Source organism: Grampus griseus, assembly GCF_964374135.1.
Source record: "Grampus griseus genome assembly, chromosome: 13".
In the NCBI taxonomy this organism is placed as follows: domain Eukaryota; kingdom Metazoa; phylum Chordata; class Mammalia; order Artiodactyla; family Delphinidae; genus Grampus; species Grampus griseus.
In genome coordinates this window covers 70,977,342-70,993,999 of record NC_139007.1, presented here as the reverse complement: position 1 = coordinate 70,993,999, position 16,658 = coordinate 70,977,342, and the positions used below count along the sequence as shown (strand labels likewise).

Genomic DNA, 16,658 nt, shown 5'->3' with positions numbered 1-16,658 from the left:
AGTGGGAGAGTGGGAGGATGAAGGAAAAGAATATAATTCTGGAATCTGGGAGCAATTTCCTGAACTATACTTAGGGGGGAAAAAAAGCCCATTTTGGCTGTGAAAACAGTAAAATCAATAAAGATTCAAGTTAACCCCTCACCCCCCTCAGAGTCTCTGCCCTCTGGTTCAAAAACAAAATGTCTGCAAAACCAGAAAATTCAATCGTTACTCACAACTATGTGGCTGTTGTCTTTTGAAGGGTGCGGGGCTGGTCCCCACATCTCACTGCTGTCGCTGCCTCTCTTGCTTGTCTAGACAGAGACGGCAACTTCCAAAAAGCTATTGGCAGGAAGTCAACTGTAATAATATCATGACAACAACTGCCACAGTAGTTACCAAACTGAAGGTAAATGTCAAACATCGTTCCTGAAAGAAAAGCTATGTAATGTAAAAGAATGTCACAATAATCTGGGAGTAAGATCACAAAATTCCTTCTCTCACACTCAGGTGGCTTCAAAAGAGAACACTTAAGGATGGTTTCATATTAGGAAATTTGTTCATGCAATACATCACAACATTAGGCCCAGGAAGAAAAAGACTTTCAATTATTTTTAAGTTGCTACAAAGATATTTAATAGAATCAAATATCCATTCCCAATAAAAATGCCTACAAAATTAGGAAAACAAAGATGCTTTTCAACATCATGAAGAGTATCTTTTTTGGGGGGGGGTTGTTTTTTTTAACATCTTTATTGGGGTATAATTGCTTTACAATGGTGTGTTAGTTTCTGCTTTATAACAAAGTGAATCAGTTATACATATACATATGTTCCCATATCTCTTCCCTCTTGCGTCTCCCTCATGAAGAGTATCTTAAGCTGAGAGCCGATGGCAGAATAATAACAAAATACTTGTAGCATGTCCATTAAAATTTGGAATAAGACAAGAATATCTAATTATCACTATTATTTAACAATGCTACATAAATTCTAGCCAATGCAGTAGGACCAGAACACAGAAATAAAAGCTGTAATTCCTGTAAAGTAGGTGATAAAATTATCACCTGTGTATGATTACATATAACATTAGAACTCCATCTTTTTTTTTTTTTTTTTTTTTTTTGCGGTACGCGGGGCTCTCACTGTTGTGGCCTCTCCCGTTGTGGAGCACAGGCTCCAGGCACGCAGGCTCAGCGGCCATGGCTCACGGGCCCAGCCGCTCCACGGCATGTGGGATCTTCCCAGACCGGGGCACGAACCCGTGTCCCCTGCATCGGCAGGCAGACTCTCAACCACTGCGCCACCAGGGAAGCCCAGAACTCCATCTTATATCATGTCCCAAAATAAATTTCAGATGAATTAGAGTTAAATGTAAACCTAAAACCAAATAAATTAATTAGAGATGTAGGTAAATATTAACTGATCCTGGACTAAAGAAGGGATTTATTATAAGAATAAAAGTAATCACAAAAATAGATTGATTATACTTCTCCATTAAAAAAAAAGGTTCAATACAATCCCTATCAAATTACCAATGGCATTTTTCACAGAACTAGAACAAAAAATTTTACAATTTGTATGGAAACACAAAAGACCCCGAATAGCCAAAGCAATCTTTTTTTTTTTTTTTTGATTGATTTGAGTCCTCTCCCTTTTTTTCTTGATGAGTCTGGCTAAAGGTTTATCAATTTTGTTTATCTTCTCAAAGAACGAGCTTTTAGTTTTATTGATCTTTGCTATTGTTTTCTTTGTTTCTATTTCATTTATTTCTGCTCTGATCTTTATTATTTCTTTCCTTTTACTAACTTTGGGTTTTGTTTGTTCTTCTTTCTCTAGTTGCTTTAGGTGTAAGTTTAGATTGTTTAAATTTTTTAATTAAATTATTTGTTTATGGCTGCGTTGGGTCTTCATTACTGAGCACCGGCTTTCTCCAGTTGTGGCAAGTGGGGGCTACTCTTCGTCGCAATGCGTGGGCTTCTCATCGTGGTGCCTTCTCTTGTTGCCCAGCACAGGCTCTAGGTATGCGGGCTTCAGTAGTTGTGGCACGCGGGCTCAGTAGTTGTAGCTCGCAGGCTCTAGAGCACAAGCTCAGTAGTTGTGGTGCACGTGCTTAGTTGCTCCACGGCATGTGGGACCTTCTCGGACCAGGGATCGAACCTGTGTCCCCTGCATTGACAGGTGGATTCTTAACCACTGTGCCACCAGGGAAGTCCCCAAAGCAATCTTGAGAAAGAAAAACGGAGCTGGAGGAACCAGGCTCCCTGACTTCATACTATACTACAAAGCGACAGTAATCAAGACAGTATAGTACTGGCACAAAACCAGAAATATAGGTCAATGGTACAGGATAGAAAGCCCAGAGATACCACGCACCTGTGGTCACCTAAGCAATGACAAAGGAGGCAAAAATATACAAGGGAGAAAAGACAGTCTCTTCAATAAGTGGTGCTGGGAAAACTGGGCAGCTACATGTAAAAGAATGAAATTAGAGCACTCCCTAACACCAGACACAAAAATAAACTCAAAATGGATTAAAGACCTAAATGTTAAGGCCAGACACTATAAAACTCTTAGAGGAAAACATAGGCAGAACACTCTTTGACATTAATCACAGCAAGATCCTTTTTGACCTACCTCCTAGAGAAATGGAAATAAAAATAAAAATAAACAAATGGGACCTAATGAAACTTAAAAGCTTTTGCACAGCAAAGGAAACCATAAACAAAATGAAAAGACAACCCTCAGAATGGGAGAAAATATCTGCAGACAAAGCAACTGACAAAGGATTAATCTCCAAAATATACAAACAGCTCATACAGTGCAATACATAAAAAACAAACAATCTTCTCCAAAGAAGACATACAGACGGCCAACAAACACATGAAAAGATGCTCGACATCACTAATTATTACAGAAATTCAAATCAAAACTACAATGAGTCGTCACCTCATACCAGTCAGAATGGCCATCCTCAAAAAATCTACAAACAATAAATGCTGGAGAGCGTGTGGAGAAAAGGGAACCCTCTTGTACTGTGGGAGGAATGTAAATTGATACAGCCACTATGGAGAACAGAATGGAGGTTCCTTAAAAAACTAAAAATAGAACTACCATATGACCCAGCAATCCCACTACTGGGCATATACCCAGAGAAAACCATAATTCAGAAAGAGTCATGTACCACGATGTTCATTGCAGCACTATTTACAATAGCCAGGACATGGAAGCAACCTAAGTGTCCATCGACAGATGAATGCATAAAGATGTGGTACATATATACAGTGGAGTATTACTCAGCCATAAAAAGGAATGAAATTGGGTCATTTGTAGAGACGTGGGTGGACCTAGAGAGTGTCATACACAGTGAAGTAAATCAGAAAGAGAAAAGCAAATATCATATAATAAAGCATATATGTGGAATCTAGAAAAATGGTACAGATGATCTTATTTGCAAGCAGAAATAGAGACACGGACCTAGAGAACAAATATATGGATACCAAGGGGGAAAGGGATGCGGTGGGAGGAATTGGGAGACTAGGATAGACACATATACATTATTGGTACTATGTATAAAATAGAGAGCTGATGGGAACATACTGTATAGCACAGGGAGCTCTACCTAATGCACTGTGGTAACCTAAATGTGAGGGAAGTCCAAAAGGGAGGGGATATCTGTATGTGTATGGCTGATTCATTTTGTTGTGCAGTGGAGGCTAACACAACAGTATAAAGCAACCATTCTCCAATTAAAAATTAATTTAAAAAAAGAGAAAGGAAAACCTAAAAGGCAAATGGTAAATTGAGTAAAATATTTTCAATTATTATAACAAACAAATTATGTACGTTATTGTTATTTAAACAGCTTTCTGAAATATGGAAAGAACATTTAGCCTCAACAGAATCATAAGGACATGAACTAATAATTTAAGATAGGTCTTCATATTGAGAATAACTTTATAATCACAAGATTTTGTTTTATACAACAAAGATTAGCCAGATGTTTTGAGGAATTACTGTCAGTTATTCTTTGAGGCACTTTTCATATACTGTCTCTCTGATTCAACACCCTTAAGAAGTAGGTAATATTATACCCATTTATAGATGAGACAACTGAGTTTTAGAAAGATTAAATAATTTGTCCAAGTAAATGGTAGAAAAGAATGTAACTTCAATTCTATCCAAGTCTGTACCCTCTATATTCCTCCAGTCCGGAAGAAACAACTAAAATTATTGATAAGGTGGAATACATAGGAGTTTTAAAATTTTGGACATCCAAAAATAAATCATTAAAATCTAAGGTAAACCACACTCTGAAAAATCTCTGCAACCTCTATGCAACAATGATTATTTTCCTTAATATATAAAGAGCTCTTGCCAAGCAACTGGAAGTGGTCTAAGACCAACAGAAAAAACAGGCAAGTACAGTGAATAAGCAATACATAATTATAAAAGCCACAAACATGAAATTATGTAAATCAATAATCTAAGAAATGTCATTCAAAGAATGATGAAATATTATTTCTCAAACATGACATTTTCAAATTATGAAGAAATGTAAATAATCAATAATAACATGGGTGAGGTTTCAACCCAATAAGAACATGGTTAAATTAATTATGGTGCTAAACTAAGATGGAATATGTCTTAGCATTAAAATCACTTTTCAAATGATATCTGCCAACATAGGACTAGCCTTATCCTTACTCTTATCCAATACCAGATTTATGCATGTGTATAAGACAGAAATTCTAATTCATAGGTGATTTTTAAAGAAATACACTGTAGTGTTAGAAACTGTAAAACAGACCATTTTAAATTTCTTCTCAGTCTGCTTCAGTGTTCTCCAAATTTTCTCAATTCAGTCTATTCACTTTTCAATCAGAAATATTTTCAAAATTGTATTAGAAACAATGATTTATTCACTATCAGTAAGAGCCCTTCAAATTTGTGAAGTTCTTTTAGAATTTACAAAACAACCTCATAAATATTATCCCATTTAATTCACACTACAACCTTTTGAGATAAATCCTGGCATTATTTTACAGAAGAAATAACGTTTCTTAAACTAAAAAGATCACATTTCCTCATGTCTTCCAAGGACAGGGCAGAGAGAAAGGGCAGGCAAAGAAGGGGCCCTTAAAACAAAATGAAATTTTAAATTATGAACAAGACCTATAGAAACTCTAAACAATGTCAGTGATAAAACACTTCTCCCTGAAAAAAACCTTTTGTTGGCCTAACTTCTAGCTGTCACAGTTACTGTCGAGTTTCAATGGCATTTACATTTGCTTCAAATTAGCATCTTCAAATTAGCGAGCCTCTCACTATTGTGGCCTCTCCTGCTGCGGAGCACAGGCTCCGGATGCGCAGGCTCAGCGGCCATGGTTCACGGGCCCAGCCGCTCCGCGACATGTGGGATCCTCCCGGACCGGGGCACGAACCCGTGTCCCCTCCATCGGCAGGCGGACTCTCAACCACTGCGCCACCAGGGAAGCCCAAATTAGCATCTTTTATTACCTGTCCTTTTATAGGCATTGTGTCCTACCTGGGAGTTAATTCACAGAACTCCTGGTTATATGGTTGGCACCAACCCACGAACTTTGTTTTAAGAGTCCTTTCCAAAATAAGTTTGTAGGACTTCCCTGGTGGTGCAGTGGTTAAGAATCCGCCTGCCAATGCAGGGGACACGGGTTCAATCCCTGGTCCAGGAAGATTCCACATGCCGTGGAGCAACTAAGCCTGTGCACCACAACTACTGAGCCTGTGCTCTAGAGCCCGCGAGCCATAACTACTGAGCCCATGTGCCACAACTACTGAAGCCCGTGCGCCTAGAGCCCGTGCTCCACAACAAGAGAAGCCACCGCAAGGAGAAGCCGGTACACCACAACAAACAGTAGCCACCGCTCGCTGCAACTAAAGAAAGCCCGGGTGCAGCAACGAAGACCTAACACAGCCAAAAGTAAATTAATTAATTAAAAAAAAAAACCTTAAAAATAAATAAATAAAGTAAGTTTGTAAAAGTTGTCATGTCTCTCCCATGGTACTACATGAATAAGTTAAACTGTAGATTGAAAATAAACAATGATAGCATTGTGATTTGTAAAAACAAAACAGAAAAACGTGAAACTTGAGTTAGTTCAATTCCATTATTCTTATGACCACTTAGAGTTTTTATATGTGTTGAAAAGTCAAAACAGTGAAACAGAGTACAAACTGCAATGTGCAATATGTTAGTTTGGTTAAGTGCAAATTCTATTTTATAGATGAAATGTTTTTATTAAATTTGAATTCTTTAAAACTGAAATATATTCCTTATTTTAACTGTTAACTGTTTAAAACTACAGAAGAAATCAAGAAAATAATTGCTGTAATAAATAATCCATGACTTTTACTTAAAATAGCTTTGTCAAATAGAGGTAGGGTGTTAAAAAAATATGGGTGTCAAATACAACAGGTACACTTCTAGTCTTATTATAAAATTATGGTATGCTCTAGGGAAAATATCTTAAAATTCGGATTTTGGTAAAGAATACAATGCTGATTGTTTTCCTCATCTTTCGGACATGTTCCAAATGAAGTAGGTCTTATTTTGTTTGTATTTATAACTTTATGGAAACATAACAGTAAGGTTTTAAGAGCTCATTAGACCATTTATTTCAATTAGAAGCAGTAATGAAATCTCTTTAAACTATTAGATGTCACTTAGTCCCTATGTAAGACAGATTGTATGCTTAATGCCTTTTGGCATGATCCACAATTATTTGCCCTTAATACTTTTTATATTGACTGAAAACAAGGATTCCCTTCCTACTTCTCCCAGGCATCCTCAAGTCCAAATCAGCGGTTGATCTGAAATAGCATTTTTCATAAAACTTAGCAAATAACTGTTAAAAACTTTTTAACTCAAGTGTTAGCAATGGTATAATAAGCCTTAGCTATAGCTAAGGACTCGATGCTGTTTCTAGCTCTACACAGACTATAACCTTGAAAAGTTATACCAATCATGGTCCTGGGTGTACTTTCCCTCACCATGGGCAATGTTCTTCCAAATACCTTAGGATATCCCTTGTTAATTTCAAGCACCAGCGTTGGTTGAGTCCGTGTCATCTGACTTACCTTACTTCAAGAAAATTCATTTCAGAACATATTTCTGGTGAACTAGAATCTAATTACTTACATAATCTGAAAAAAATGTGCTTTTTATCAAAATTTCTTTCTTATTTTTCATGGCATGCATTAGACAACTACCTAAGAGCAGACAAGGTTCATGAGGCCCCACCCTTAGTACTGCTAACCCTGCCCTGAGCATCTTTTCCTCATTGAAGAGTGAGGAAGGAAGAATGAGCACAACTGAGACCTCTTTAAGACTGGAGATGCCAGTGCAGAGAAAAGAGCTTTCTTTTTTTTTGACCTTTTTAATTTTAATAAAAATATGAAAATAATAATACGTACCAAGAAGGAATAGCTGTATTTTTCTTCCCACCCACAGAGGCAGCAGTTAAGAGTGTGACCTTGGGCAAGTTGCATGACCTTGGGCAGGTTGCTTAACCTCTCTCTTTTTTTTGCTCCTTTTTTAGCTTCCCTTTTTTTTTTTTTGCGGTACGCGGGCCTCTCCTGTCGTGGAGCACAGGCTCCAGACGCGCAGGCTCAGCGGCCATGGCTCACGGGCCCAGCCGCTCCGCGGCATGTGGGATCTTCCTGGACCAGGGCACGAACCCGTGTCCCCTGCATCGGCAGGCAGACTCTCAACCACTGCGCCACCAGGGAAGCCCTTAATCTTCCTTTTTAAAAAAATTTTCATTGCAGTATATTTGCTTTACAATGTTGTGTTAGTTTCTACTGTACAGCGAAGTGGGTCAGTTATACATACATACATATATATATATATATATACATATATATATATATCTCCCCTCTTTTTTGGATTTCCTTCCCGTTTAGATCACCACAGAGCACTGAGTAGAGGTCCCTGTGCTATACAGTAGGTTCTCATTAGTTATCTATTTTATACACAGTATCAATAGTATATAGGTCAATCTCTCACTACCAGGTGACAGTTTTGAACATTCCAACCGAATTTTGAAAATCTAATTTTTGAAGTTTTTACAAATAATTTTCATTACTGTATCCTCAGGCCTGCAGAAATGACTGCGTATCACTGGTACTAAAAATTTACTGCTGATTAATTACCAAATCCCCCTATTATCAGGAGTAAGACCTGGGCCAACAGGCTTTCCTGTACACAGCCAAGACATGACCACTATGATGGCGGCTGAAATGTCTAAGCAAGGACAGGTACGCGGTGGCAGGAGCCAGGCCACCCATCTGGCAAATGTTGTTTGCTCAATGCCTGCTAATATCCACAAACTTGGTTATAAGAGTCATTTTCTAAAATAAGTTTGTAGAAGTTGTCATGTCTCCCATGGTACTACATGAATCAGTCAAACAACAGATTGAAAATAAACAATGATATTAGCACCATGAAGGCAGAGACATTCTTGGGAGAAGGAATATTTACTGTCATTTCAGCTTCTGCCAGGACCCACGGCACAACTCCAAAGGACGTAAGCATGTTCTCTGCCAACCTCTCTTTCCTTTCTAAATATTCTTTCTATATCCTTCACCCTGGCCCCAAAAAACAGAAGCCCTCATGCCACCTGTCTCTCCAAACACCTCCATCCCAAGCCATCTCTCCCCAAAATCCATGAATAACCCTGTTACCATGAGAGTCTTATTACTTACGGTAATTAAATTCACACTGAGGCGTGAATGAAGCTTAACACTCCTACAGCATTTTTAAAATAACATTATATTAACTCAGCTCTACTTGGTAGTGTGTGGCAAGGCGATATTTTTCAGTGAAGAAGTCTGTACACCTTCCCCGTCCACCATCTACCCTAGAGCCTGCCTTCCGCTTTTCCAAGTCTGCTAGAAAACAGGATACTTTTACAGTCCCATACAACCCACATCTACCACAACCCCCAGGCACAAGCACTGCCAAACTTACAGGACGCAATACAACATCACATAGCTTGTAACCTGCAGCGCAAACATAGGAATGGTGAGAGTACTTTCTATTCACGTAGAGCTATATATATCCTACAAGCATTATTGTATAACGTTTACATTTAGGCATAGCTATAAACACCAGATGCATAATACCTAGTATTTGTATATTAACGCAATACGCTCCGTAAACCTCTGATCTCTCCATCTCCCCCCTCACTGGTATCATGTGAGCAGACAGAGAAATGAGGGCTCTTCAACGCCATCCCCACAAAGTTCCCAGTCTCCTCATCCACCCTTCCTCTCCGCCCCTCTGTCATGGAGAAGGCATCCCCCCACACACTGGAAGTGTGTTCCCCTTTTTTTTCCAGTGCTCTGGACACAATTCCCTCCCACCTCCTTGATCTCTTGGGTGGTCTCCCTTCTCCCACATCTTCACCCGCTCCCTCTCTCTGGCTCCCTCCCACCAACATTTAGACATGCTGTAACTTCTCTCATCCTTAAAAAAAAATACAAATTCACAAAACTCTTCCCTTGACTCAAATTCTCCCTTCTTCCTCCAGCTATAGCTTTAGTCTATTTTCTCAGTCTGACTTCATTAAAAAGTTGCGTATAGTACATCCAGACAATGGACTATTACTCAGGGCTAAAAACAAATAAGCTATCAAGCCATGAAAAGACACAAAGGAATCATAAATGCCTATCACCAAGTGAAAGAAACCAATCTGAAAAAGTTATATACTATGTAGCCTTTCCAAATATGTGACGTTCTAGAAAAGGCAATACCGTGGAGAGAGCAAAAAATCATTGCTTGCCAGGAGTTGGGGGAAAAGAAGAATGAATGGGCAGAGCACAAAGGACTTTTAGGGCAATGAATATACTCTGCACGATACCATAATGATGGCTACATGTCATTCATTATACATTTGTTCAAAGTCAAGAATGCACACCACCAAGAGTGACCGCCTGATGTAAGCTATGAACTTTAGGTGATTATAATGTATCAAGGTAGGTTCATCAATTGTAACAAATGTCCCACTTCTGGTGGGAGCGAGGAACACTATGCATGTGTGGGACAGGGGTATATAGGAACTCTCTGGACCATCCTCTCAATTTTTCTGAGAACCTAAAACTGCTCTTTAAAAAAAATTAAATCTTAAAAACAAAAGTTGTCTATGCTCCCTGTTTCCACGTCCTCTCATTGGTCCATCACTTGAACCTGCTATTTCAGAGGTCCCCACTGGCATGGCTGCTACTTCCCATGGCATGGATACATTTAGTTCTCGTCCTGCTTGACCGGTCTCTGACCTCCTGACCAGTCCCTCCTCCTTGAAGTGTCACTGCTTCCACTGACTCACCCTTTCTGCCTCCCTCGAAGGTTCTTCGTCCTCTGCCCATCCCCCAAATCCTGGTGTTCCCCAAGGTTCTGTCCTGGTCCCTTCTCCCTCTACAGATGACTCGTATTTGTGGCTTCAATGTGCAGACTACTCCCAAATCTGTATCTTTTGTCCCAGCATCTCTCCTCTGCTCCACAACTGTATTTCCAACTGCCAACTAGACAAATATGTTCAAATATGCCTCCGGCATCAGTATATTTAAACCTGAAGGCAACATCTCTGTTTCCAAACTTGCTCTTTTCCTGGGCCCCTTGCTCAGGAAAGGGCATCGCAATCCTAAATTAGAAATCTACACGTCATCCCAACCTCTCTCCCCTCATCCCTGTCGTCCAAACAATCATCCAGTCCCAGCAATTCTACCCCTCAGTTACCTCCACGGCGCCTCCCAGCCTGTCGCCACGCAGTTCAGGCTGCCGGCAAATCTCTCCTGACACTGCAACCTCGTCCTAATCATTTCCTCTATCTCTGGTCAGGATCCATCAATAGCTCCCCTCTCGAGATACACTCCAGCACCTACATATTACTCCAAGGCCATCCAGGACCAGCCCCTGCCTCTCTCGCCATCTCTTGCCACTTCTTCCAAGCATTCCGTGCTCCAGCCAGACTGAATTCCTTTAAATTCCCGGTGCCCTGCTGCACTTCTTCCCTTTCTGGCCCTTTGCACACACTGTTCTCTATACCTAGAACACTTGTTCCCTTAGGACCCTCCTCTCCTTCAGGCTAAACCCTCCATCCTTCAGTTCTCAGACCAAAGGCCAGTTCTAGAAAGTCTGCCATGATCCCCCTCCCCGCAAACTAGGTTGGAAGCAATCACTATACTTTATCATTGCTGTTCATCCCATTTTATGTCTTCCCCGCTAGATCCCAAGTTCCTTGAAGGCAGGACTTCTGCATCCTGCCAATCACAGTAACCTGGAGCCTGGCAGAGCCTCAGCATAGAGAAGCTTGATAAAGTATCGAGAACATGAACACAAAGCTTTTCCTAATCCTTACTTTGTGAAAACATATCCCCACTTCATTAAGGTAGAAATCACAGCAGTCGGAGAAGCTAAGGACAGAGCAGAAGAGGGATTCATCCAATGTTTTTAGATTTCAAGCAGCGCTCTTTCCAAGCTCCTGGTTTTCCAAAGCTGGATTGCCTTGGTACAGAGAGAAACTTACTTTTCTTACATTTTAACTCACCTAAAAGAGGAAAGTGGCAACTGTTATAAGACAATGAACACAGCACTGCAGCACAGTTCCCGGTAACATTAACTGTTATTGGGGCAAATACCACAATCCTGCAGTCCTTTCAAGTAATTCCTGGGAAAATTCCTCAACTTTCCTCTGTAAAGATTCACTATTCCTGCCTTGATCACCCTACATAAAATCCGCTTTCAAACCATCTAATATTCTCACCAAAGTACAAAAAAATTACAAGGATCAGCCATGCAAAGACTATAAAGGAGACGTGAGGCCTCGTTAACAAGCAGAATTCCAAATGCACAGAATGAACACTGTGTTCTGATCCTGACAGAGCCAAGGAATCTGGAGAAATTAAACAGTGGATCACACTTTAATGAAGAGTCCTGGGCTTCCCTGGTGGCGCAGTGGTTAAGAATCCGCCTGCCAATGCAGGGGACACGGGTTCAAGCCGTGGTCCGGGAAGATCCCACATGCCGCAGAGCAACTAAGCCCACAACTACTTGTGCGCCACAACTACTGAGCCTGTGCTCTAGAGCCCGTGAGGCACAACTACTGAAGCCCGCGTGCCTAGAGCCCGGGCTCCGCAACAAGAGAAGCCACTGCAATAAGAAGCCCGCGCACCACAACGAAGAGTAGCCCCTGCTCACTGCAGCTAGAGAAAGCCCGTGTGCAGCAACAAAGACCAAATGCAGCCAAAAATTAATTAATTAATTAATTAATTTTAAAAAAAGAGTCCTAACACTGTTGCAGAAAACAACTTCTTAGATCATTTAAAATCCAAAATTTAAGAAGCAATGCATACGTAGGCAACAAATTCAGAAAGAGCAACATGATCTGGCACTGTACATGTGCATGCTCAGTTTGGGGTACATTAATTGTATTTTAGTTTCTGTTTCAGTGTGTGTTTTTCTTGTAACAAATACATGAAGTGACAGAATTTTTTTTACACTTAAATTCGTCAGCTCCATTTTTTTGGTCCCCACTTGGAGCATCGATGAAGGAGGTACACAAACACTTCTGGCCCCATTTCATTCTTCATCACTTTGAGAAATTACATATGTGTAGAAAGTGAATGAGGGTATATTTTTACTATCAAACATTATTGTTATGGGATTTATATAGAAGTTGACAGAAAGTATTATTTACAAAAGTAAATAGTACTACAATGTAAGTCGAAATTTTCTTCGATAAATTGCACTTACTCAAATGCACTACCATCTCACACACTGATCTAGGCAGGAATGCGCTGTCCAAAGCCAATGCCCAGACATTCATGTCCTTAGAACCCTCTTCCACTTATCCTTTTCAGCTTCTGACTTTGATATCGAGGCCTTTTTAAGCATCAGAATCAAAATGTGTTACATCATCCCCACCTGCAGCCCACACTCTCCTCTACCCACCCAGCCCCGTACCCAGCTCTTCTGAAGAAGCAGCAAGCCCTAGTGATATGAACTTGTACCCAGCATCCCTTTCTGGCCAGGACTTGACCTCTGCCCTCACCAGGTGCCCAGGAGCTCACACTCTCTCAGCCTAAGCCCACCTCACTTCCCAGGATGTAATCTCAAAAGTCTGACTGGCCTTGAACTCCTTTGACCTGCCATCTCCAGGAACGAGCCTTTATTTTACACTGATGTCAGAGTCACTGTATACACACTACACGTATCTCCACCTCTACCTGCCTGGGAAAACTGTGTTCTCCTCTTCATCGCCCTGTTTGGGGCACATAGCAGAAACACAGTCAGAGTGGGTAACTGGAACATGTGTTTAACTTAAGGCAAACTGTCCTCCGGACTTGCCCTCTTTATATAGCTCATACAAAACAAATTTATACTCTTAAGCAGGTTATCTCAGTTGCCTGTCTTACAAGATAACTTATGGATAATATTAAACCTTCTATTCTCATCTACCCTAGATATTTTTATCTACTTTTTACAAAGTTTTCTCTTGAACTTCCTTAAATCCAGACGTTATGACCGTAACTTAGGACTATAAAGCAACACAAGTGCCCTAGACAAGCACACAACCTTTGGATTACCCGCATGTCTCTGCTGCGGTGCTGTGTCTACTCCCCTCCAGCTACAGCATCCTTGCCACCATTCTCCGCTGGGCTTCTCTCTATGTCTTGACTTTCCCGCTGAGGTGCTCCTTTTCCTGGGCAACTCCAGGCAAGCTTGAGGATTCCATATACTGTTTACTTCTCCCTTTCAAGTCAGGACCCTCTACCTGGATGGCTGCAGAAGCCTGAACTGAACGGACTCAGCTGGTGGCCGAGTTCTTGTAAGAAATTAAGACTTTCCGTAGTTAATTATTAAAGGCCCAAATCCACAGTTCAGCCTTCCTCACAGATCAGCTGCCATACTTTCCCAGCTTCTCCCCAGGGAAGTCCTCACTGGTGACAGAAAATCTCACTTCCTTGTGCTGTGCTCTCCTTTCCTACATGAGAATCCACTCAGGCTTTCTAGAAGTCACAGCTGTACCTGCTTCATCTCATCTGGATTAATAATCAACCAAACCGGTGACCCAGCACAGAACTCAGCAGCTCGCCCTCAGTGACCCCATTACCACCAATGTCCTTAGCACCCATTACCTCCCTATACTTAAGCTGAAGGAACTTATCCCAAGCGGACTGACTTGTGTTTTGTTAACTTTTCCCCTAGACTGTTCATGTCAATCGTTCACTTTTCAAATTTGCAGCTGGGATTCGACTTTATGGAATTGAGAGCAACAGGGCATCATTTCTCACTCTTTGAAGGAAAGGGTCGGCCAATTTCCCTTGGGAGCTTCTCGAAAAGGTGAGAAAAAGAAAGGTCGAGAACAATGTGGGTTTTAACCAGTCTTCTGGTACCTTCAGACCCAAACACTCCCACGGAGGGTATCATGACTGTCCTGTGCTCCTGGAGAAGCACCGCGCACCCAGTTCCTGACCAAGCCTACGGGGACACTTGGTCCTAGTTTAGAAGTAACACCTGGGTGAGGGATCCTGTCGTATCAACCGTTGGTGGCACCGGGAAGCAAGGGATAAAAAGCGAACACAGAAAGAACCCAGAAGAGAATCCCAAATACCCAGAGCCTCCTCGTCTCCCGTCGTTTCCTGGGAAAAGCGGGCTGCCAAGCCTGGGCAGGAGCGGCCGGGCCGCGTCCCTCCCGCCGCGCGCCCACGCCGCCTCCTTACCTTGCGGGAGTACGGGGGCTTGCTCAGGTGGATGCCGTCGCGGACGAGCTTATCCCTGATCATGATCTTCAGCTTCAGCTTCGGGTAGCTCACCAGCTCCCTGCCGCGAGGGGCGGTCGTCAGGCTGCGGGGGTCCCCGCGGGGGCCCTGGGCCTGGCCGCCGCAAGGCTCCCCCCGGCGGCGAGTGGGGACGGCGACCGAAGGCGGCCCGGGTGGCGCGGGCGGCGGCTGCGGCTCCAGCGTGAAGTAGAGGCCGGCGGCGGCGGCGTCCTGCTCCCGCAGCCGGCGCACGGCCTCCAGGATGCGACGCCGGTGCGCGGGCGCCAGCACCCCGATGGCGTCCAGGTCCGGGTCCCCGATCTGCTTGCACACCTCCAGGTCATCGTAGCCGTTATCCACGAAGGACTCCGCGTACTGCGGGAGCTGCAGCGCTTTCAGCCACTCGTAAACTATGTTGGTGCACATGGTGGGACTGGAACCCCCGCCGGCAAACGGCGTCCCAGCGCCCGAGCGGCACGGCCGGCACCAGTTCTGAGAACTTTTAATCCTCTCCTCCAAAGGGAAAGAAAAAAATCTCAGTGAAGTTTTCCTTTTAAAGAAAAGGATAGGGCCGGAGATAGAAAGCCATCAGAAGCCTGAAGAGGGAGAAGCGGAAAAGCGGCAAAGTGAATTCCCCAAGCAGCCTGGAGCTCGCAGGCACTGGCGGCTGGGGGAGCCGCTCCGCGCCGCCCTTAGATTCTCCGCCGCCGCCGCCGGCGCCTAGGGGAGGGGCGCGCGGCGGGCGCGCGAGGGGGCGGAGGCGGGCGGGGCCCGGGCACACCCCTCGGACCCGCGCGGGGTCAGCGGCGCCTCGCGCCGCCCAGGACTTTCCGCAGGCCGGACCGTCCTAGGGCTGCGCGCCGCATCTCAGTTTCTGGCCGCCGCCGTTGGCGTCTGAATGCGCGCCCCACGCTGCGGAGGCAGCTCCTCGGCGCAGATCCGCGGCCGCCCAGGAGCGCCTCGTCTTCGCTAGTGCGAGTCACTGTCGTCCTCCTAGCGGAGAGGGGGTGTCTCCTAAACTGCCGGGCTCCCGCGGATGCCTTGGGTTGCTTTTCACATTTGTTTTTAATCCGCTTTCTCTAGCTCGTGGAAACCTCTGCGCTCACTTCTTCCCGAACCTCTCTGGCTGCAGCCTGCGCGCTCGCCGGTCGCCCACGGGCACTTCCCCAGGCTGGGAGAGGCTGGGAGAGGCTGGAAGGTCAAGTTTCCCTTCTCCTTTCCCGATCCGCGTTGGATCCCCCTTGCTCGGAGCCCGCGCGCAAGGCCGGAGTCCGGCGTTCTGGCTTCTCCCAGGAACGGCCGCTCGGCGCCCGGCCGCGGCGCTTTGGCTCGGCGGGTGGGCGCGACGCGGGGACCGCCCGTTTCAGCCGGCGCTGCGTGCGGCCCCTCCTCGCTGCAGCTGGGCACTCTGGGCGGCGGGAGAGGCTGGTACTTCTGCCTGGCTCTCCCTTCCTAGGCCCCCGGGTCTGCGAAAGTTTGGGACGGGTTGTACGAAATTTCCCCTCCGCTGGCGCTTTCCCTGCCGCCCCGCCCCCCCCACCCCGGCGACTTTCTGCCGGGTTCTCTCACCCTCGTCTCCACTGTGCTTTCTTTCCGGTCCCCCCCACACACACCCCAGCACTCTGCCCTGCCTCTTCGGGTGCTCTACCCCCCAGGGATGACACTTCGAGGTGTTCAGTCCAGGAGCCTGGGGAGCAGAGCTTACGCCTCCCGCCCCGGGATCGCGTGGACATCGATACACCAGCACCCAGCTCGCGTTAGAGGAGACGCACCAACCTCCGCCCGCCACACTTTCTCTCTAGGGAAGAACACCATCTACCGATTTGCCCTTTCGTGCCCAGTGCCTGAACAGGCGCCTGGGGCGGGGACCCGAGGAGC

General features: G+C 44.2%; 1 protein-coding gene across 1 annotated transcript in view; it reads right to left on the bottom strand.

Annotated features, from left to right (window-relative positions):
* The window catches only part of SAMD5 (sterile alpha motif domain containing 5), a gene marked incomplete at both ends in the record, with an annotated part of 53,477 nt that extends 38,271 nt beyond the window's left edge, over positions 1-15,206 (bottom strand). Inside the window, one exon of the mRNA XM_082668754.1 lies at positions 14,742-15,206. Within this exon, the coding sequence (XP_082524880.1) occupies positions 14,742-15,206 (465 nt within the window). The remainder of the gene's footprint in view (positions 1-14,741) is intronic.
* Positions 15,207-16,658: the final 1,452 nt, after the last annotated feature.